This window comes from Lycorma delicatula, chromosome 2 (genome assembly GCF_047948215.1).
Source record: "Lycorma delicatula isolate Av1 chromosome 2, ASM4794821v1, whole genome shotgun sequence".
NCBI classification, from domain to species: domain Eukaryota; kingdom Metazoa; phylum Arthropoda; class Insecta; order Hemiptera; family Fulgoridae; genus Lycorma; species Lycorma delicatula.
Genome location: NC_134456.1, coordinates 25,006,709 through 25,031,277, shown reverse-complemented (window position 1 = coordinate 25,031,277; position 24,569 = coordinate 25,006,709). Strand labels below are relative to the sequence as shown.

The 24,569-nt window shown below is 30.6% G+C and overlaps 1 protein-coding gene across 1 annotated transcript in view; it reads left to right on the top strand.

Moving 5' to 3' along the window:
• The window catches only part of sens-2 (zinc finger transcription factor senseless-2), a 211,319-nt gene that overhangs the window by 38,690 nt on the left and 148,060 nt on the right, over positions 1-24,569 (top strand). The window contains exon 2 of the mRNA XM_075357823.1: positions 21,479-21,616. Within this exon, the coding sequence (XP_075213938.1) occupies positions 21,479-21,616 (138 nt within the window). The remainder of the gene's footprint in view (positions 1-21,478; positions 21,617-24,569) is intronic.

Sequence of the window (24,569 nt, the reverse complement as noted above, 5' to 3'; positions counted from 1 at the left end):
TAAAATATATGTCATGGGTTTAATTACAATAAGTTTATTAAATAATCATTAATATACATACGAAAGCATTATTTGACTGCGACTGCTGATTTTAAAATGATGAATTATTTTATTACAGTAGAAGTTATTTTTAAAAGTGTTTTAATTAATATAGCGGCCTACAATTTTAAATGTTCAATGAGTTTCTATAATTGGAATTAATTTATCTATACTTCTATCTCTATTTTTATTCATGCCGCTATGTGGGAGTCAGCTGATTGATAAACAAAGCAATTAGACAATTGGTTGAGATTGTGCGACCTCCCATAATGTTTGAATCATTGTAAATGGATTTCTTCGTCGATTATTGCATCTCTAATAAATAAGACTTACAAACAAGAAAAAAATGAATAAAAATAGATGATTTTGATTTAATTAAGTAGTACAATTTTATTAGTCATAAAACAATAAATATATATTTGTTTTGTCTGAAATTTCTCCCACCACCACCCCATTCGGTCGCCCTAAAGCATAAGACCGAATGTCCGAGCCACAGACGGCTACTGTGCCTAAAATGGTTTAGCGACCAATATCCTAATTAACTCCTAGAGCTTACCTAACTGCGTGAGCGGAATAAGCGTGGTGCCCTACACTACTCGCTTGCGTGTTCCACCACTCACTTGTCATATATAACTAAAATGGTTTGGCGCATCCCGTCTACATACTAAAATATATGATTTGTCAATAAATTAAAATTTATTCAAGGACAGCAATTTGCTGCCACGCCTAGGTCGCTCAATGCCAGCAAATACCTGTCCACCGTATTATATCGCTTGGGGCTACATTTGACCGATGGTCAGCCATTTATCGAGGGTAGCTTCCTACAGCAAGCGGTAAGGAGTCTTACATCCCTTAAACTACTGATGTCGGTTGAACAAAGCAACCGCATCAAGGAACTCCCAAGCGGCGAGTCAATGTGGCTCACGGCAGATTGACTCGCCAATTTTCCCTTTGACCTCTAAGTTCCAGGATGGCCTGAGTTCTGGCCCCCTCAAGAGCTGAGAAGTCGAACATCATGTTTTCGTTCGACTGGACATCCCCGCAGGCGCACAGCTCATCAGATGCCAGGTGGAATCGAAACAAATATTGGTTCAAATTCGCGTGGTTGGAGAGCACTTGGGCTTCCGTTGCCTTTAAAAACGAACTAGAAGCAAACCATTCCTTCAATCCTGTTTAAATCTGTACAAGGACCTAACCTTAGTCGTGTAGTCGTGGCGTGTCATTCTTGCTGACATGCTTCAATCGCGAGGCTGTAAAGCCTCCTCCGCAGGCGGGAGATGGGCAGCTGTTCGAAATTAGGAACCGGTGCATTGCGTCACCGTTCCGCTCCGGTACAGGCCCGGCTCGAAACCGCATCCCAAATGCCTCGGCCTCCCTAACTTCTTGCAATTTTCACATGACCGCCCTTCACTAATAAATCGATTTGGAGAGCCTTTCCACGGTGGTAGCCTCGTAGAAGGTTGTTTTAAATACACCAGTACCTATGATTAAGGCTCCGCATTGAGCAGTCCTTAAATTCTGAAAAAGTGCTCGATTTCTTTCCAACCTATGCGCCCAAACTGACGCATCATAAGAGGTCATACTTTCGAAGACCTCGGTACACCATGTACAAATGAGAGTCCGACAGCCCGTAATCCTTTCGAGCAATCCTTCTAAGCTTGTGCACCACAGAGACGGCGTCCGCCGCTACTTGCCTAATGTGGTTGCTAAACAGCAACTTCTCATCAAACAAAACACCTAGGTACTTATGAACGTCTGATTACACAGCGTTTATACTTAATATGGGAGTACGATAATACTGTACGATAATTTCTTTGCACCCTTGAGAAGCATACACTTCGTCTTGGGCACAGAAATCTTTAAATTTTGCATGTCCATCCAGCCCTCTGCGGTTGACAAAGCCGCCTGCACGCCGCCTCCACGAACTAACAGAAGACATTCATCGGCGAAAGCCTGGACCATGACCCCTTCTGGGAATGTCAAGCTCAGAAATCCGTCGAATACCAGGTTCCACAGCAAGGAACCCAGAACGGAACCCTGCGGGCTTCACCGGCGACGAAGTTTTCCATAACTAGTCGTGCATCCTTAAACAGAGCCGTACGGTTACACAAATAGTCATACCACAGTCTGCAGGGCTATGGGAACATTGCGGCGTTCCAACTCATAAGGAACAGAACTCCAACACAAGGAAGGAAATGCTTCCTCTATGTCAATAAAAATTGCCAAAACATGTTTACTGTCGGCGCTTTCTACCTCGGCAAGTGCATTTAAGATGCAATCCTCGGTGCCAACCCCTTTCGTGAAGCCGTATTGGCCTCAATTTAGAAAACCGTTCATATCTATGTTTTCCCAGAGCCGTTGCACAACCAGCCTTTCATGCAACTTGCCGATTATCAGCAAGAGGCTGATGGGCCGATAACTGCTGGCCTCAATCGGATCCTTGCCTGATTTTAAGAGCACCCTCATCAAAGCCACCTTCCAGCAAGTCGGAAAGCAACTCCAGCTAAGGCACTCCAAGAACAGCCTGACAAGTGGCTCTCTTATGATAAGCAGCAAATGATAGAATATATCCGGGCTGGTTAATCCCCAGTGCCTTTCTCAGTGCCATTCGAGAAACCACTCGGTCTATATCCACATCCCGTACGTCAGGGAATAGTGTCTCCTCACCCTGACACCGACTTCTGCTTCACCCTCCGGAGGGTGGAGCATCTGGAAACAGAGTATCCAGAAACTCCTGGTAAGTCGCCACTGATGTTACCGTGTGGTCCCGACCACCAAACCCGCATCGAACACGTGCAATGGCTTTGGCCGGTAACATGACTTAGCGAGCTGTCACGGGCTGCGTTGCAGCATGCGCATAGAATCTTGACAAAATTTAATTTTGGCTTCCTTGATAGCATGAACGTACTCACTACGGGCGCGCCGGTAGATCCGCAGATATATTAAATTATACAGTATAAATTATAAATATGGATAAATATAAGATATAAGGGAATGTATGAATACAAGATATATTGGAGGGAAGTACCTCCCTTCCCATTAAAACATTCTATTGAATGGAGGAATTTACTTAATTTTTTCTTTTAAATAATAAAATTAAAAAATGCTATATAAGTGCTGAAGCTTAGTTAAATCAATATTGAGCTAAAAATAAAGATTTTAAAGAAAAAACACAGAATTTCTTTAGTCTTGTAGTAATCTAATTATACTTTTTACTTCTTCCTTTTTTTTTTATTCTCCGTGACCACCGTTAGGTATTGCTTCAGAGGATGAGATGAAATGGAAATTTTGTGAAAATTCCGTAATTTTTACCTACAATCAATCAAAATAAATTTTTAATTAAAAAATATATTATACTACAACCTAATAATTTCAGCTATGAAGATGTAATAATTAATATGCTTTCCCAGCCAGAAGCCTGCAGGATTAGGTTCTGCAACGATTTAACAGACAGGCTGTTGCACCCAACACAGCATTAATTAACTACATTGCAACAGAAATTATCTTCCTCAATTTTTTTTAAATCTATACATTTTTTTTATACAAAATCTTGAATTGTTTGTAATTATAACAAATAAAGAGACATAGCACTTATTTAGTGAAACACAAACTGGTGTTTCAAAAAAAAAAAAGAAGATAAATTCATAGATTGGTAGATAAACACCACACAGTGGATCTTAAAACTACTTTGTTAAACACTATGTTAGTAATGTTAAACACTACACTATTTTGTTTACAATTATGAAATAAAGAGGAAACAATTTCAGTTGTCTGAAATATGAAATTCAAAAATATTATAGGTTTATGTAGTTCACAACGAACATTAAAAAAAACTTTACATTTTTTTTTATACCATTCACTGTTTTATTTTATTTACCATTTTGTAATAATATAATTCAAAAGGAATTTTGTAATGGAAAAAAATATATATTTCTAATGAAAATAGCAGTTTTAAAAAATAATTAAAAGAATTTATATATACTATTTAGTTTTTTCTATCAATAATTATTTTGATAAAAATTAGGTCGGTATGTTTTCTGACCTAAATAATAAAATTATTCAACAATTTTTTTTCTTTTTTTTTAGCCAACTGGGCTGGTCTAGTGGTTAAGTCGTCGTCACAAACCAGTTGTTTTACAGCTGATTTTCGAAGTTGAAGTGAGATTGAAATCCTCGTAAAAGTTAGTTGTTCTTATATGTAACTGAATACTAGACGGTGGATACCGGTATATTTTGGTAGTTAGGATTCAATTAACCACAAGTCTTAGGAATGGTCGACTTGAGTCCCTATAAGACTGTATCTCATTTACAAGACTACATACAACCTTATTTACATGTCAAACATGTCATCCTCATCTCATAAGTCGTGAGCGTGGAGGTTACTTCCTTTTCACTAATTGAATAGATTGCAACGTGTTCACATCAGGAAAAAAAATTTATTTAAATAATTTTTTTAATATAAAAATCAGCTGTTATTTTACAACAGTAACGTAACATTTATGATCTATGAAAACTCGTTTAGTAACTTTTGAAAGAGGAAATGCACAAAAACGCTTAGTATACCGCTAAAATTGCAATAATTTTATTTTTTGTACTATGATATTTTTGCCCTGAAAAAGGAGACTCAATAAAGATCATTAGGAGCTGGAAATTACTGTTACAATAAGACATGAAAACGGGTTTCATAGGCCATCTGCATTTATAACTTAAGACCCATGATCGGGTTTCATAGCAGTCAACCTGTTGAAGAACTAAAATTTATTTTATCAGTTTAATGTTTAGGGAGAATACTCAGGCAAAATTTCGAAAACATATTAAAATAAAATTTGTTTTTAAAATAATTGATTCTTTTTCTAAACATTAAACTAATCTAGAAAAACTAAAAAAACATTATATATTTTTCTTCAAGAAAAATAAGATGATTGCATTCAAAATATAAAAAAATGATTCCTAAGTTATGTTTGAATTTAAATAACTCCTTTTTTTGCTAATGCAGAAACACTGTTGGATATTTGACAAAAAGTCAAAATTTGTGTGGTATGTAATGTCATAGTCACATTGAGAAGTTAATAAATCTCAATAAAATTACTTTGAACTATCTTAAATTCACCCTCTTACTCATTTATATGTAGTAATTCACCAAAATATAAACACTTACAAAATACATGATGAAATTAAAACTCTAACCTATACAAAAGAACACAAGAAAATCAACTAATTCCAAAATAGTGAAACTTCTAGAAATGACTAAAGCCTAAAGACTTAATTTAAAAATTACGCAATCATAACTCATTGATACACAGTTATTACTGCGATAAAAATTGGTATCTTCTCAATCAAATTATTCATATTACATATTTATTCGTTGTTCAAAGACGAATACATAGTAAATATATTACAATTCATAAGAAAAGAATATTTCATAGGTCTAATAATCATAAAATAATGTTCCGATAATAGGTGTGCACAGACTACTATTGATTTTAAAAATATTTTTTAAAAGATACTAGCTCCGCTGTATTTATTTTCATTTTGTGAGGATAATTCTGATAATTTACAATTCAACTATGGAAAGCTCTTTTTCCAGCTACGTTTTCCTCGTTCTTGACGTACAACCTCTAATACCCTCCCATACTCCCCCACAAAATAGTTACAGATTCAATTTATGGCTTAAAATCTTCCCTGGGATATACAAATATATCCTGAAATTTGAAAGCAATCTGTTTGTTAATTCTCATGATGCTCTGATATCCCCTCATATCCCCCTCGATTATTTCATAAACTGTCAAGTTTGGTGCAAACTGCCAGTTGGTATTATTAAGTGCCAATTGGTCCATTACTAGAATATATCATTTGTTTTTCTCGATTTCGTATTAGTATTACGCATACATAGACACACATTCAATTATTCAGTAGTATAGATTGAATATTTTATCTGCTTTATTCTATATATTTGAATTTATTGTCAGAATATATTCTCAGTTAATAAATGAGAAATAGTGCTCTAATAGATGCTAAAAAAATGAATATTGTTTGAACGTGTCCAATTTTTAATTATCTTTATGATAAATTCATCATAAAAGTTTTATTAAAATTAATGTGACCGTTCTTATGCCCCATTCAAACAATCAAATTGAGATAATCGGTTTCGTTAACATAAAAATTAAAAATGTAATAAGAGTAAAAAATGTATTCTATCAAGTGATAGAAAATGTGTTCTACCAGATATTGTTGTTTTTTTTTTTTGAAAATAATATATAACATTTTAGGTGATGGATTAATGTCGATAAACGGCTTTATAAGAGGAAATGAAGAATGGTTATAGTTTATCTTCTGATTAAGGAAGATAAATTACATAAGTTTTAGATACAGTTACTTTATTTATGAGTGGTCAGTCTCTCTCTTTTTCTGTTTAACCTCCGGAACCACCTTACTTCAGAGGATGAATGAGGATAATATGTATGAATGTAAATGAAGTGTAGTCTTGTACAGTCTCAGGTCAACCGTTCCTGAGATGTGTGGTTAATTGAAACCCAACTACCAAAAAACGCCAATGAGTGGTCAATCTGCCTTATACAATCATAACGGAAGGCTCATTCAGAACAGAAGAAATCTTTTAAGGAAATTTAAATTAGGCAGATTACGATCATTAAAATAATTAAACTCCTATGTAATAAAGGCATGAAAGTTTTGTTTTATAATAAAGAGAGGAAAAGGGCGAGATAATACAGTCTTGAATTTTGATCTGATTTGAGACCGAGTTTTCAAAAGCAGATATGCATATCAAGGCAAGGAGGCTTTCATCGAAGTTTCTCAAAAATTATATACTAATATTCCAATACAGAGAACATTCGAGTAATCACATAAAGATAAGTCAGAGAACAGTAACATAAAACGAAAATAATCGAAAAATTAATAAACAAGAGAAACGATGAACACCGAGTGAAAAAATGGATATAAAACTAAAATTAATAAAGAAAGAATAATAACTAAAATTGAATTAACTGAAATAATGAATTGATGGGAAAACACTCAGTTGATGCAGCACAAATTCAAATCACATATCGCACCAGGTCCAAGACGTGAAATAATTTTAGCCTTTTAATATACCATTAGAAGGCTTTCTAATTTTCATTACTGTCTAGAAGGTTAATAAAATAGTTCATCTGGTTGTTTAGCCTCAGTTTGTATTTTGTACCGAATCGCTGCACAGAACATACGGTAAGCCCAGATATTCGTGCATCTCACCGATTCTTATGAACTAAGGCGCTTCTGTTATGCACCTCAAGTAATTTATTTTGAAATCGCTGAATTATCTGGATTTTGCTGCTGCTTGTAGTACCCGAAAGCTGGATCCCAGACATTTCACAAAGTTCCGATATGAGATCATATTATATATTCGTGTCATGAATAAAATGTGAAGAAGGTTTTGCATTTTGTTATCAAAAATTTTATTATAGATGTTAATCATTACTCAGAAATTCCGATATTCATGTCTCTTTACGAAGCATAAAGATGATACAAATATTTCTATTATGTTCGTCTTCATTGGTCATTTCTTTTATTGGTCGTAAATGAAGTTCTTATAAAAAATATTTGTAGCCGTTCTTAGTGATTCATGTGTAACTTGTATTACAGTATCATCTGCAGATATTACTATCAGTTTTTTCTGTATCAGGTCAGTATAGGTTCATATAGACAGTATAAAAGTTTAATTAATAATAACTTTTTGATATTTTGATGAGTGTAGCACAACTATTTTGCTCTTGGAATTTTACAGTGAAAAACCTCTATGCAAGTTATTTATTTGAGATATGAAAAATCAAAGATATTTTATATACTTAAATTTATAATTTTAATTTTCAATCAATCTGCACTGACGTGATCGACAATACATATTTAACAGCGTAAATGAATAGATATGTCAAATTTTATATTTTTTATCGAAAATTTGGTAAAATAATAGATTTCTATTATAGAGTTATGTCTTAGTAATCGTACGAAAAAACTGTCTGCAATTTAATAAAACAAAATAATTAACAGATTATTTAAAATCATAATAAATAAATAAATACATCATCTTTATCGACGATTTACTTGGGCGAAACATATCACTTCCAAACGGAAACAGTTTGATCTCAAGTTTAAGCACATCTACTGGCTGATAGGACATAGATTTCGGCTTTAAGCAGAAAGTAAATTATTGATTTATAAATCCCTTTTGAAGCCTGTTTGGACTTAACGGGCTTGAATTGTGGGGTACAGCGTGCAACTCCAGTATCGACATTCTTGAACACTACCAAAAAAAAAGCACTATGGAAAATGCTCAACATACCCTGGTACATAACTAATAGCTTTATATATAATGATCTTAAGTTGCGAACCGTTCGGCAGGAAATCTTTCTGGTCAGCCTATAATATCAAAATCGTTTGGATCGGCACCCGAATTAATTGGCGGTCAATTTTTTTTTCTTCTCCCCGGGCCGGATCCTGCAGTTAAGTATTATACAGCCCAGGGGAGTGTCCTTGGGCCTCCACATCTCGGCCCGCCGGTCGGATCTCACCTTGCGCCCGCCTCAAACCCCCAGAGTAGGATCCACTAGGCCCGACTATGCCGTCCCTGGGTCCCCACCCCGGGAGCCGGGGCTCGGTCCTTTATTAGATAACGGTCAATTTATTAGATAACACAATCAGTGATTTTTAAAGATTGCTGAGAAACAAGATTCTTGGTTTGCCTTACCGTTTCAATTACGTGACTGTATGGTCTGGCCGTACGGAGTGCTCTTCTATTTCATTATTAAGTCACAAGTCTCTGGGTCTGTGGCAACTTAATGTTAGTTCAAATACATCTTATTTACTTACTGTTAAATTATTTTGCTGAACAGATTGTAAAGTTGCTGTGTCGTTACAATAAAATGTTAAAATGCAGTTTAATTTAGTTACCGTTCATTCATAACTACTTTATTTTAAAAATTCAAAGGTTAATATTTGCAAATCAAAAGCAAACTGAGAACAAAATTATAATAATCATAATAATGATTACAGGAATATAAATGCTAGTCTTTATAACATTACGTATCTATTGTTGAAATAAATGCAAGGAAAACAGTATTATTAATTGCTATTTATTCATTGGTGCGACGCAACTTAGTCTGACCTCGTCCACTTATGTTTTAACTGGCTAACACCGGATCGAATTACCACATAACAGTACATGATGTACACCACCGGATGAATGCTAGAATTGCATTCTTGATATGAAGATTATTAAATTTATTTAAATAAATATGGCCATAATTTGTAAATTATTGTGCTCTTATGATTTAGATGTTGGCCTATTTTAAATTATAATAAAAAGAAATGTTTATACTATTTTTTTTTTTTCAGTTAATTCAAGAACAATGAAAATAAAAATTAACAAGCAAAGATATCGCAATAGTTTCACAACATAGAATTAAAAAATTAAAGCATACAGTTTAATAAATTTAAAATTATTTTTCTTGAAGCCGACTACATTTATCTAGTAAATAATTCTTAATGTAATTTTTGCCTTCTGAAAAGCATTAAAACAAAAAAATGGTAGATAGTTTTGTCATACCATTTAGTATAAAGTTATACAATTTTGTATTTATTTATCATGATGTCATGAACAAACATATTCTGATCTAAGGTATCTTGAAATATTTTATAAAATAATAGTTTGATCTACTTAAATAAAATACTACTTTCAGGAAAACTTTAAAATGTACCACTTACCCTTATGATTTAGATTGAAAACTAGTTTCTCGTTTAACTTTTTTTAAAAAAACATCTAAAATTGATTTTTTTTAAATATGTCTATAATTTGAAAGATTAAAAAAAAATAATAATAATTTAAAAACCGCGAATATTTTGGGCAGTTGTATTTTCCTAAAATTTGATTTCAAAGATTTTCGCTGATATACTTCCAAACACTCCGGTGTCTTTTAGTAACTTTTAGAAAAGCATAAATAAGTTTTTAAAGAAAATTGGATTTTTTTTTAATTTAATGGAATTAATACTTACAGCCTTATAGGAGCACTAAATTCAGTAAAGATTGGTTAAACCATTTCTTAAATACAACTTTAAACAGATGTCACGGACATATCCATAAATAAAGATTTTTCTCACTAAGATTTTTTTAATTTTAAGTACTTATCTCTTAATTTAGAGATATAAATATCTAGAAGACTCATTTTTTAACCAAATAAGCTACATTACATTTAACAAAAAAAGAACAGATCTCTTTTCAAACATCACAGCCTAAAATTTCTTTTTCAGTACCTAATCATCCCCAGTCAAATTAAAAATGACAACGTTTTACACTGTCATTCTTCAAGTTATAATTTTACTTTCTTCCACTGAAAGCCAGATGTAATAATATCTATTTCAAAAAATTAATACCTTTATCATCACTTTAGTTATTTTTTATCCGTTTAGTTAGTGCTGCCATGTTCCTGACCCTTTCTTTTCACTTAATTTTTCTTATGTTCGTCCATGTCTGCATTCATATACTCCAATCCACTCGTTTCTCAGCATGAATAAGCCTAATGTTAGCTAAAGATTATTAGTACATAAGATTATCAGGGTAATTCTTAAAATATAAACTAAGTAAAGGGTTAAAGTAAGTAAGATATAATTACGTATATTAGAACACAAGACATTTTGAGTCTTTTACATAGTCCTGGAGGTATGATTAGAAAAATATCTTAGTAGTAATTTTACGCTAGCAACCTCGTAAGTACATTAGATTTTAGTTTTTAGTAACCTTTTATTAATCAAAATGGGCAGCTCACCAGTTGTGAGGTGCAAACGTTTATTAGATGCAAAAATGCACTTAGATGAAATTCATCGGTAGTTAACTGAAGTAAGTGGAGAAGATGAACAAGGTGAATGTGCGTAAATTGTGTATTTAACGAAGTGAATTCAAAGATAGGTAATGAAGTAAGATTTGAACGGCCGTCTGTCATCAACAAAATTTTTTCGGACAGGAAATATATTTTTTAAATGATTATTTACCTCGAGTAGAAACGATCAAAGTAGAAAGTAAAATCTTAATGAAATTACAGTGCGGTGATACAGAACTATTGGCAAGGTCTGATCACTGAGAGATGTATCTGCTCCATAATAACGTGGATGTCATATTATTCTAAAGAACGCATAAGAGTTACAAACGTTTCAGTGGAAGGTATATAACCAACCATCTTCCAAATAGTCCGGAGCTGGAGAAATCTGATTTTCGTCTTTTCTGAAATTAAAAGAATTTCTCAGCGGGAAACTTCTGTCGACAGGAGAATACGTTCACCTAACTGTTACCGGCTGGATGAATGAACAGGAGACAGAGTTCCAAACGAAGGGAGAATCGTTAAGCTCATTTCCCAATCTCAAAACTCTTAAATTTCAAAGAAAATTATGTTTAAAAATAGTTTGTAATATTTTTATTGTAAAAGTAAGAACTTTGAGTTATAATAAGTTGTCATCAGTTAATGATAAAATTCTTTCTTAAATTTTTCAAAAAAAATTTTCTCTTCTTCTCTTTCAAAAAAAAGTAAAAGTAAATAAAATGCCTTCTTCTAAATCGCAATTAAAATTATTTATTATTACAGCTAATTTTTATTTATATAAAACTTAGTCGTATCATATATTTTTCTGTCCATTCCTTTATATATTAGTTTTATTTTGCACCTACGCGTTACTTGCATGAAAACTATAATGAGAAACCATACTTACATCGATATCCGTCTTTACCGATAACACAGAAAGCCTTTACTATACAAGAAAAATATCCTAATTTATAGGTCAGTAGCCAGTTCCTTATAATAGCAAAAAATTGTAACTAATTATTGATCTATTAATTTCCATCCTATTCTGATTAAATGATATGAATGAAATACATTTCTACTTAATAATAAAATTAAAATACTAAAGTTTATTTCAAATACTGGCCGTAATTAACATTGAAAATTACGTTCAATTTTTTTTTTTTTTGACGTTTACTCATGATGATCACGCATGTAAGTTATCCGTGCATAATATATGTGCCTTATAATTATTAAAAATATTGCGAAAGATAAAATTAGACCCTAAAAACGTTATTCTGTAATTAAAAATTAGGCCAAGTAGTCTAATTCTTGTAAGGAATTATTTTTTTTTTTTTTTTTTTTTTTTTTTTTTTTTTTTTTTAGTTTTTACGGGCATCGACTACTAAGGTCATTAGCCCTCGTCACATTCTTTAAAAGAAATTATTATCACCATCAGGATCGTCATATGTAATGGGCCCTTACATTTTATTTAAGAGCACAAACTACACAAAACATTAAGACAAGGACAAACATGTTGCTTATTATCAAGGACGTAGTTGAAGCTTTATTACTGAACTAATTCTCTTGCAATCCAATATTTAAATCTAAATTGAATTGATTTGTTTCAAGCACCGTTTATTTTATTAAAAAAGCACTTACGATGTCACCCCCGTTGATTTGTAATAAACGCAGACAAGTTATTCAACCAAGTCTAACGTAGATCTATTTTATTCTATTTAATAAACGTTACGTATGATTTAGATGCGGGAACGCAAATTGATTAGTACAACAATTTAAAAATGTATAATACTTTATTGTTTATTTGATAAATATTAATTAAAATTACCCCTTTTTTTGTAATAAATATATACTCAACATAGTAAAATCTAATGTTAATCAAAATATATCAGGGTAATCTGAATTTATTTTCCTAGCTATTTTATTTAATAAAGGTAAAGCTTTACTATCAGTTAAAAAAGATATAAAAAAGTATTTTAGATATAAATTTTGCATTTTGCTACGTTTGTGGGCGTTTGAGATACCTCGAATAGAGAACTATCGAAATATTGATTTCATAGACCTATATATATGAGTATGATTATGTATATTGACATCTATTTTGACGTCGATCGTAAAAATCATCAATAATCAATCGGGAGTGATTTAACTTGCAATCAGGAGTGAAATTTAGTTTATTTTTATATATGAGAGAGACCTATTATTTTTTGTTATAACATTTTTTCAAGTCGTTTAGATAAATGAAGTCGTTTTTTTTTTGTTTTTAGCTTACTAAAAAATAAAGTTCACAAAAATATCATTTTAGATAATAAAATGAAAAACATTGTAATTCTGTTAAGTTTCATAAGAAAAAATAAGTTAATAAGAAATTAGATATTAAAATGGGAGATATGATTTCCAGAAGTTAATGATTTTTCATATAGAAGTTATTTTATGAAAGTATGAGCAAAATAAGATAGAGATTTTAAACTAACTATCAAAAATAAGGAGAGCTTTCATGAAGAAAATAATAATTTTCATAAAATATAGATCCGAGAATTTGAATGATAATCTTAAAAAAACTATAAAAATTAAAACTTCACGTATAAATGACAAAAAATCGTGATATTTAACGTACTAAACGAATATGAGTTCCTGAAGATGGAATTTAATTTCGAAAGCGCTTGAACGCATCGAATTCAATTGTTGGTAAGCTATTTTTTGTATACCAACTCTAATTATATACTATACCAACGGGCTATGCTTAACAAAATTATTTTTGTTTGCTATACATCAAGACAGATAATTTTTAATGGAGAGATGAACAAAGGGTAAAAGCTGTAGAAAAATACAAAGATTGGAAAATATAAAATAAATAATTGAGGATATAAAAGATCAAAATTATCATGAGGTCAGCACAGAACAAAAAGAAATGGATAATATCATAAAACCAGTCAAATGACTGATGATTCAAAAGATTAATATTGAAATCTTTACTTTTTTAATTTAGATATATTTGAAACTTTATTTTTTTATAAATGAGGAGTAATTTGGTGTAAATATCAGATTACTTATCAGCGGGTAAGGAGGTAAATAGATCTATACTAAAAATAGATGTTATATAAAGATTCTTGGTTCGAATCCTGGTAGGCTTGGCATTTTTAATGTTCTTAAAAAAATAAGGGCACCTTAAATAAGGAAAAAATAAATACATTTTTATTTGATTTTTCCCTGTTTTAATCTACTGAGCTATTTTTAACTTTATCAAATAATGGAAAACAATTTTTTTTTGTGCAAAGTTTTATTTAAATCTCTTTTATTTACAGAAATAGTAAATTAGATGACTAAATTAAACGGCTTGAATGAGAAACTTTTCAATGAAATTTCTCAAAAAAGAATCCATATGTGCAAAGGTATGTGTTATGTATATGAGAAATGTATCATACATACAGAAAAACTAAAAGTAGTACTCTATGAAAAGAGTACAAAATAAAAACATAATCAAAAATTCTGACAATATAGTGATGAAACGAAAGACAACAATACTTTAGGGAAGAAACTCCTACATTAGGTATCACACATTATATCATAGATCCAATATATAGAGACGTTTCAAGCTTCTAATATCCTCACTATTATCCAGCAAAATGGTTTTCATGATTGTTAACCCGTAATTTATATCTTGAACTATATCGTTGAATTTCTTCATGAACGTACGGCAACCCCAGATATTCATGGACCTCACCGTTTTTTATCTCTTGCTCGTAAGTAATTTATTCTGAAACCGCTGGATAATTTCATCGTTACTTAAAACGTTTACTTGTCGTTCCCCAAAGCCGGATACCGTAGGTCCATGCCGATTTTAGAAGTACTTTATATAATAGCTGTTTGACAACGATAACCTTCTACCTAATAAACAATACATCTCTTTAAACATCAGTTACTTCCATTTTTCTCTTACATGGTGTTTCCAGGTCAGACAATGATCCAAATATTTACATACTTTATGTGGTCTGCATGGGGGCTTAAAATGCCATCCAGATGGAGTGGAGAGAAGACAAAAAAACTATCATGTAAACTATTGTATTACGTCTGATGATACATAGTTACTTTATTTGTATCAAATTTTAATATATTTTTTTGTGATTTAATAAATGAATGTATAATATCTTTTTTGTACTTTACATTGTATTAGAATAAAAATTTTTAACGTAAATACACATTTCAATTTATATAATTCTCAAGAGGGGAGAAATATAATTTTAAACCCTAATATTCAAATTTCGGATAAGTTTAGCAGCAACGTTGCCAGAATTTTATATTAGCAAACTTTCAACGTCAATACTAACAATTTTAGATCGAAGATTTTTTATGTTTGTAAGTTTCAAATACTTTAAATTAATATTTGTCTCAGTTAATACCAATAGCTTAATAATTTTAGTATGTACTTGTATTTTAATGGTGTTATTTGTTATTTGTAGAATTTATTAATCAAATATTTGTTAAATTTAGTATTGTAACAATTATCTTCGGAATAAATTCGTTTAATAAAATCAAAATAGGTCTTTTGTGTTAAAATAGGTAGTATATTATAAACTAATTTATACGTATTAATTATGATACAGTTATAAGCATACGCACAGGACAATAATCATGTGTAGAAATAATTCCTAAAATTAATTGGTACTTCAAAGAAAAAAAATTAAGGCTTTATTTTTATCACAATCTTTTTCTATACATCAATAATAATATTGTCTGAAGTTTATTTATCGAGAAAAAGAGCTTATAGATTTTCTGCATTAGATATTTGTCAGAAGTTTTGATGATGCAGCAGCTGATCCCTGGGGTCTGGATTGTGCTGCAATTCCAATCCGGATTTGGCGCTGTCGACGGGAGCGATTTCTCCTGACCGCAATCCTCTTACGGCTGTAAATAGGTGGCCAGCTCTTGGCCTTCTGAATAATTAAACTCGAGCAAGCTCAGCTTAAACCACTTATTTTTATTACTGTTATCATCAAACCGAATTCAATATATTTCTATTAAGAAGAGTCCACCGGGGACCTCTCTGATATAGCCTTCCCCTTCCAGTACTTCGATCTATAACCACTTCCAGTCTTCAGATTCTTCGAGAAAAGTATTACTATCTTAGATACGTGAACCCATGCTTAAGAAAAGAACCCTCCTCTGAATTATTACTCAACTACGTCTAAATATTAGATCTATAATTCTTAATCAAGAATAGAAGCAGCTTTTATACACATAAATATAAATATATATATATATATATAAAGGTTATAAAGATTTAAAAAATATTAAATTTAAATAAAATATCATAGAAAAAAATATTTAACTAAAAATTATTTATTTTCAAGTGTTCTAATTTTTATTTTTTAGGAAAGAAACTTTAAAAAATTAAAATGTTCAAATAAAACTTCTTTAAAAAATATAACGAAAAAAATAATTTGTAATTCTTGTTTTAATTTTTAATTTTAGAAATTTGTGCCAAATTATAATAACAAACTAGAATAACTTACTCATCCATCCTTACCTTTAGGCATGAATCAAAATCAAAATTTAAAGAAGAATTGAAATATATCATTTTATATTTATTTTATTCTTCGTGATCGTGTAGGTTAAGATGTTTTATTTTAATTTCTTTTATTTTTTCATTTTCATTTAAAATTTGGATAAATCTACATATAACACTACCTGCCAGAATGAAAAGTTTCTAACATAAAAAACTTTGTAAAAATAAAAACATGAATAACTAGAAGTGAAGTAAAAAACTGTTACCAAGCGAGCACTAAGGTTTCTGAAATGTGAAAATATGTATCATTTTTATGCATTTCGTCATTTTCATAACAGAAGCGTTAGGTTATTATTTATTTTTTTACAACAATTTACTAGTTACATAAATCTAAATCATAGAATGCGAACTTCTCTGAAATTAATCTTATAGCAATCACCATGCGACATATGATGTCACTTACAGAACAGAACGTCTCCTAAATTTTGGGAGTTAGACAGGCTGATGTGAAACAGAATATTCAACTCGGTGTAGACAACGGGAAACTACATCACTCTTCATTTTTATTAATAAGCTTAAACTACTATGCTAGTTTCAGGAGTAGCTGACATTTCATGTCATATCGCCTAAATAATTTGCATACAACACTTAACATATGTATAAGAGATTTGTTCAAAAAATAAATTATTTACCTCTGATTGTAAAATTATTGAATTAAAATGAAAGTACATAAAATTTTATTTCACTAATTTCTGATTTTTTTTTCGTATTGTTATTATTGAAATTATTTATTGTCAAATATTTTTTTTTACAATCAGAGGTTAATTATTAATAAATCTATATATTTAAATTAAACAAAAAGTAAAAAAATAAAAAGAAAGGAGATGAATTCTGATTCGAAGCGATGTGTCTTCTCCTAAGATCCAAATATTTCATTAATTAAAATTTTATTTGGCTAAACTCTGGGACCAATGAAAATAAGTACCACTTATTGTTGAAAATCTCTTAACGAAGGCTTATTACTGCAGTTAAGAAAAAGTTCAAAATCCAAATTTATTTTGAGGTCTGACTATATATACATTTTTGGCCAAGTCGATTGCAATCAAAAGGGAAGGTGCACAACTAGCTGTTACGACAGTCCTAAATACAAAATTTCAACATTCTACGGCAATCGTTTTTTGAGTTATGCGAGATACATATGCGAGATACGTACAGACTTTACGCCGAAACTAGTCAAAATAGATTAAGGGATAGTCAAAATGGATATTTCCGTTGAAATCTGAAACCGAAACTTTTCGTGATTACAATACTTCCTTTACTTTATACAAGAAAGTAAATTTTACTAAAATTAAAACAATAAGTTCTGCAAATAAGTTATTAAATTATTTTTATTCAATAATGAATAATTTTTATGAAGAAATTTATAAATAATCTTAATATCAGCCACATTTTTTCTGAAAATTTGTTATTATTGTTATACTTACAAAACCGTTATAATAATTTTCTTTAAGGATGTAAAATGTAAAATAACTTACCTAAAGAAATAATGTTTTTATAAAAACTATAAATTTCTAGCTATAAAATAATAAAACAACTGAAGGATACAAACTGAAATACAACCAAGTATGAAGAAAATAAAGGATATCGAAAAAGCGATAAGAAAACTGAGATTCTTGGCTCGTATGTACATTGTAGTAGACGAACAGAGACTAAATGAACAAATATTCATTAAATGTTACGAACAAAAGAGCAAATAAAGGTACCTCCAATAAATGAAGAAAGAATTCAGTATTTAGGGATCCAAGAACAAAGGATGAAAGATTCATTCATTTTCCGACGCCGCGGAAAAAAATGAAAGAGTACTGGGAGAAAAAAGCCAGAATAAAGATATTCGCGTTGTTCCATAGGTTGGCCTGACCACAAAAAACAATAATTCGGGAGTAAACTTCTTTCATTAATATATGCATTAAAAAATGTATTAATGAAACCAAAATTTTGTGTTGTATTATTAATAATTCATAATTTTCTAACAGAAAACAAATAAATAAAAGAGAATGGATGAATTTTAATATATATATATATATATATATATTATATACATTTGATAAAATCAATCATTTTTTATTAGATCGTTTATTGTGCTATAGATATGTTTTATCTATATTACTCTCGTTTACTTCATTTTTGGAAACAATTACGTTCTTGTTTTAGGATTATTGTTGTTTCAAACTTTCAAATGAATAATTTTAGATCGAGCGATTTTTTACGTTTCATTTTAATTGGCATCAGTTTTTTGGTATAGAATTGTAATAATTCTTAGGGATATGGAGATATATTAATAAATATTTTATTCTATATTTGATTTCATGCATTATAAAAACCTTTACTTAATGTCAAAATTAAAATTTTAATATCAGTTTTATAAAAAAATTTAACTATTTAACTAAAACGTAGCCGAAAAAACAGGCTTGCAGATCTCTTTTTCAAAAAGTGAAGTGATAAGTGCCAGTAAATATACGAAAAAAATAATGGAAACAAAATTAAGATCACAAACCATTTCAAACATCTTGGAGAAATAATCAATAGAAATGGATCAAATAAACTAGAGATTGAAGCCAAAAACACAAATTAGAACAATTAATTGTTAATATAAAGAATATTTGCAATAAAAAAACGCAAAATTAAGACACTGTAATACAGTTATCTTATCAGGCAAGGAAACCACAAATCTAAGTAGAATGGAAAATCGATTCAAGATAGAAAGAAGAATTTTAAAAAGAAGAACACAGATTGAGTTCAAAGAGATATGCGATAAAATTGAAGACCTAGAAAATAATAAGAAAACGACTACTAAGATTCTATGAACACATGGACCGAATGAACCAATCAACGCTAAACCATTAGGTTTTCAATAAATTCTGGAACTACAAAGGTTAAGGAAGCTATGTTTTTTTTTTTTTGTCTTCAGTCATTTGACTGGTTTGATGCAGCTCTCCAAGATTCCCTATCTAGTGCTAGTCGTTTCATTTCAGTATACCCTCTACATCCTACATCCCTAACAATTTGTTTTACATATTCCAAACGTGGCCTGCCTACACAATTTTTCCCTTCTACCTGTCCTTCCAAAATTAAAGCGACTATTCCAGGATGCCTTAGTATGTGGCCTATAAGTCTGTCTCTTCTTTTAACTATATTTTTCCAAATGCTTCTTTCTTCATCTATTTGCCGCAATACCTCCTCATTTGTCACTTTATCCACCCATCTGATTTTTAACATTCTCCTATAGCACCACATTTCAAAAGCTTCTAACCTTTTCTTCTCAGATACTCCGATCGTCCAAGTTTCACTTCCATATAAAGCGACACTCCAAACATACACTTTCAAAAATCTTTTCCTGATATTTAAATTAATTTTTGATGTAAACAACTTATATTTCTTACTGAAGGCTCGTTTAGCTTGTGCTATTCGGCATTTTATATCGCTCCTGCTTCGTCCATCTTTAGTAATTCTACTTCCCAAATAACAAAATTCTTCTACCTCCATAATCTTTTCTCCTCCTATTTTCACATTCAGCGGTCCATCTTTGTTATTTCTACTACATTTCATTACTTTTGTTTTGTTCTTGTTTATTTTCACGCGATAGTTCTTGCGTAGGACTTCATCTATGCCGTTCATTGTTTCTTCTAAATCCTTTTTATTCTCGGCTAGAATTACTATATCATCAGCAAATCGTAGCATCTTTATCTTTTCACCTTGTACTGTTACTCCGAATCTAAATTGTTCTTTAACATCATTAACTGCTAGTTCCATGTAAAGATTAAAAAGTAACGGAGATAGAGAACATCCTTGTCGGACTCCCTTTCTTATTATGGCTTCTTTCTTATGTTCTTCAATTGCTACGTTAGCTACGAAGCTATGTTAAACAGATAAAAGAAAAGCTAAAAAAATTCAATATTACAGAAATAAAAACTGTCTGGAAATTTAGGGAAAATAGAAGGAAGATTTTTGAATTAAAGGTTGCTGTAGTTGAAAAAACTCTACAGATGAGAACAGACTGAAGAAAAAAGACCTAAACATTCCGAAAGATTAAAGAAATTCTGGAAGAAAAAGAAAGAAATCGGATTAAGTAATATTTCCAGAGGTCCTTGCAGGCTTATCCGAGACAAGGTATGTTTCCGTTATTATATTAGTGAATCTGTTTCTTGAGAATTGTAGGACAAAATTGTCGTTGTTGCGATCATCACTTGTTTTGGTAGTATGAGGATAGTATTTCTAGTGTTTAAAAACACAATCATGTAATGAACTGAGTGCATAGTCTAATTGAAGTTAGATAAGGAAAGATTAGGAAGAGCTTTTGGGCGAAACCTTCGGTGTTAGAGGATGGCGCGGGGATGCCGCTTCCGCTAATCGGTTAATTTGATAATTAATAAGGATATCTGATAAAGGTTTTAAGTTATGGTAGATGGTGGTAGTTGAAAGAGGCCATACGAAGGCTATAATAGGTTGTGTAGATACACAGATGGAAACATTTGCCGAGGCATATGCATCGTTGACATCCTGACAGAGGTTAAACTGATGATTGTGTTGTGTTATCAAGTTTAAAGGGACTAAAAGACGACCTCCGGTAAAGTTCATCAGGGCTAGGAAAGGAGGGAATGATGTGGCGACCGGGATTATCACAAACCGGGTGTCTTCCTCTACGGGGGGGTCAGGATGATCCTTGTAGGCCTATCGGCGAAAAAAAAGATTTTATTGATTCCCATCAACCAGCAATAGTTTCTCAGTGGCCTTTTCAATATATGCTACAGATTATCTGGCACAGTTCAGTTTTATTCTACGCTTATCAATCTTCAATTAAGTTATGAAATTAAGTATTTTTTTAAAAGTCAGCTATGGCATAGAGATAATATTATTTATTATAATAATACTTCGTCATTGGGTGATACTCTGATGTCATTTCTAACAATAGATATAATTTCTAATTTTATAATTTATTTTTGCATAGCTAATAACGCAAAGAGGACAATTATGAAATAATTTCTAATAAATAATTATTTTTTAAACAAACCAATTAACGATTAATTTTTATTTTCAGGATCCGACTCCGATACAAGACCGAGTCCATATTGTGGACGTTTATGGGGAACTACTCATTTGCGTCCTGGTGATTTTTTACCGTTACTACCAGTATATACATCCGCACCACCCACCACTACAAGTAATTCAAATACAGGTAAACAATTTATACATCAATTTTGTAAATAGTTAAATCATTTTAGAATATCCATAGAAAGCTGACAACAATGTTACTGAACTTTTCCAGTGTTTGATTAGAGCTTAAAATTTAATCTCTCAATTGATAAAATTGAGAATTATTGTTAGTTTTATTATCTTAATTACTTTTTTATTTATTTACTTTTTTGTAACTAAAAAATAACAGATAAATGAATAAAACAATCTAAAATAATTAGTTAAACTACCAAAAATTGTGTTTGCAATATTTTGGACTATTTATTAAATAAATAAAAAAAACAAATTTACAAAGATGTTTAATTTTCTAGTATAACTGTGATAAAATTTATAACCTAATTCAATTGAAATGTTAAACAATTTTTTTTTTAAATTTGAAGTCAGTGTACTAAAACTAAACAATGTCACATTAACCTTTGGATTTGGAGATTATGAAATGGAGGGGGACTTCGTAAGTCTCTGATGAGGTTTGAATAGATTTCAACCTTGTGAATGGTTCTTATAAAAAAATTAATAATAATTTACCATCAGTTAATTAAAATAGTTTAAAGTTAGACAAATTTACAAAAATAAAAATATTAGGATTGTAGGCATATTTTCAAAAATTCTTTATTTCAAATACAGAAAAAAATATACTATAGAATAAAATTATAAGAATAAATTTTAAGATTTTGATTTTAATAAAATTTTAGTCCACCCCTCTTCAAAATATAGAACCAGTTATATATATGTAAAAAAATACACATAATAGAGATTTTTTAACATACCTTTTTAATATTTTTTACTTAAGAAACCTCAAAACGTTAGAAAATACAAAATTGGAAGGACCATATTTACGTTGGTTGACTAGTAGTGATTAATTCAGTTACACATCATAATAATCAAGAGAATATAAAAAATTATTCAACTTGAATCGTTTCAAAAAGTAAATGTCACTTTAATCACTCAAAATTTTCCATGTTATAAATCATGTTTAATTTGATTACAATTATGTATATTAAAATTAATTAAATGATTTAAAGAATTACATTTTTTTTTATTTATTTATTATTACTTTTTTTAATAACAATGGTATCTGGATTGGTTCTAGACCAGTCTATATTAGTTCACCCCATCAATGACCACATAAATAACAATCCATATAGGTATCGATACAGTTAAAAATTATTTTAAAAATACATCATTTGATAAATATCTTTGATACAAACTTCGGGCACACGAATTTCGGACATACGATATCCATATTTTAGGAACGAGATGTAACAGCAACAATGAAATTATCCAGCGGTTCCAGAATAAATTAAACGGGAACACCGTGTTTCGTAAGGAACAGCAGGATCCATGACTATCTGGGATTATCAAACGTTCATAAGGAAGTTCAGAGATTCAGTATGAAATAGAAATTAAGATTAAAATTCTATGAAAAGCATCATCTGGCTGAGAACCTACTGGACAAAAGCGAGGACATTAAACGACTGAAACGACACCCAAACACAGGAAAAGAAGTAGAACTTCTTCCGTTGTGTTGTGATTCATCCCATTCATATTTTTAGGATTTAGATGATTATATTTGATTTTGTTATTGCATTTGCACTATTTATTTTTTGTAATGTTATTCATAGTTTCGTTTATAATTTTATCAGTGTATGTTGCTTTTCATACATCTAATGTATACGTTTACTTATATGAATTCCTTTGAGGAGTTTCAATGTAAACGTCTTTTCATGTCAATGTTTTGTGATTCAATTTATTTATTGTTTCTGTACATGTGGAACTGATTGTAAAAAAAAAACCTTTCGGCATGGCCAAAGGTGGAGGTAGATTTCACCAATGCTAAGGAAGGGATAAAAAAAGTCCACCTTAAAATTAAGAAAAACTTCATATTTACTCAATGCGATAGTGGTTGCATGTGTAAAAAGTTTCACAACATACGACAAGCCCCATCTTACAATTCCAGCAACATTATGATATTCCCTTGTCGTAAGGGTTAGTTTTATCAAAAATTGTTTAAGACAAAAGTTTTAGGACTATATTTGGAGAACTAACAACCACTTTAAAGCGACTCGATACTGTGTGCCTATAAAGGTCGGTATGGTTTTTTGTCTTCAAAACCCCATTTTTTCACCCCCTGAGCCAATGGTTGGTGATATCAAAAAACTTTATTGAAATAAGTTTTAGGCTCTTATCCAAAAAACAATAGAAACTTTAAATGAATTCGATATTTACTTAATACATAAGATATTTTGTTTTTTTCTATAAAGCCATCCCATTTCTACCCCCATGATCCGATTTTGGCCGTTAACAAGCTCGACTGACATTTTGAGTCGAGTTTTTTTAGGGAATCATTTGAAAGTGATTGGCGTAAAATTACGGTAGTTATCGTGCCCACAAGAAAGTGAATATATATATATAAACGTATATAAAAACTTTTGAGCTGTCGGTGGCTTTGGGATCTGGGGAATGTGAAACGCAAAGATATGTCGAAATTTTCCGAAAGTCAAATCATGTTACTCATTACAATACGTAGCTTTGTTATGAAATCTACCTAAAAATATATACTCGTATTATACAAAAGAAATTGTATTAGGTAAATATAAAGTAATAGATCTTTTTTTGAAAACACTGATTGTCTGAATATTCGTGGTAAGATTAGGTTAAATTAGAAAACAAAACAAAGCTTTCAAAAACTATTTCCAAAAAATTTATGTAAAATATAAAATTATATAATGAAAAATTAGTTTTACATTTTTTTAAGTAATTATTTTGTAACCAGTTTTTGAGCATATTTCTGTTTCCCCAAATCATTTCAGTAATGGTTAAATGTAAGTTAAGTAGTACTAAATGTGCCACATTAGGAGTAATCCTTACTACTTTCTCTACATGTATGATGCAGATGGAAAACATATAAAAATAATTCTTCTAGAATAATAATCTGA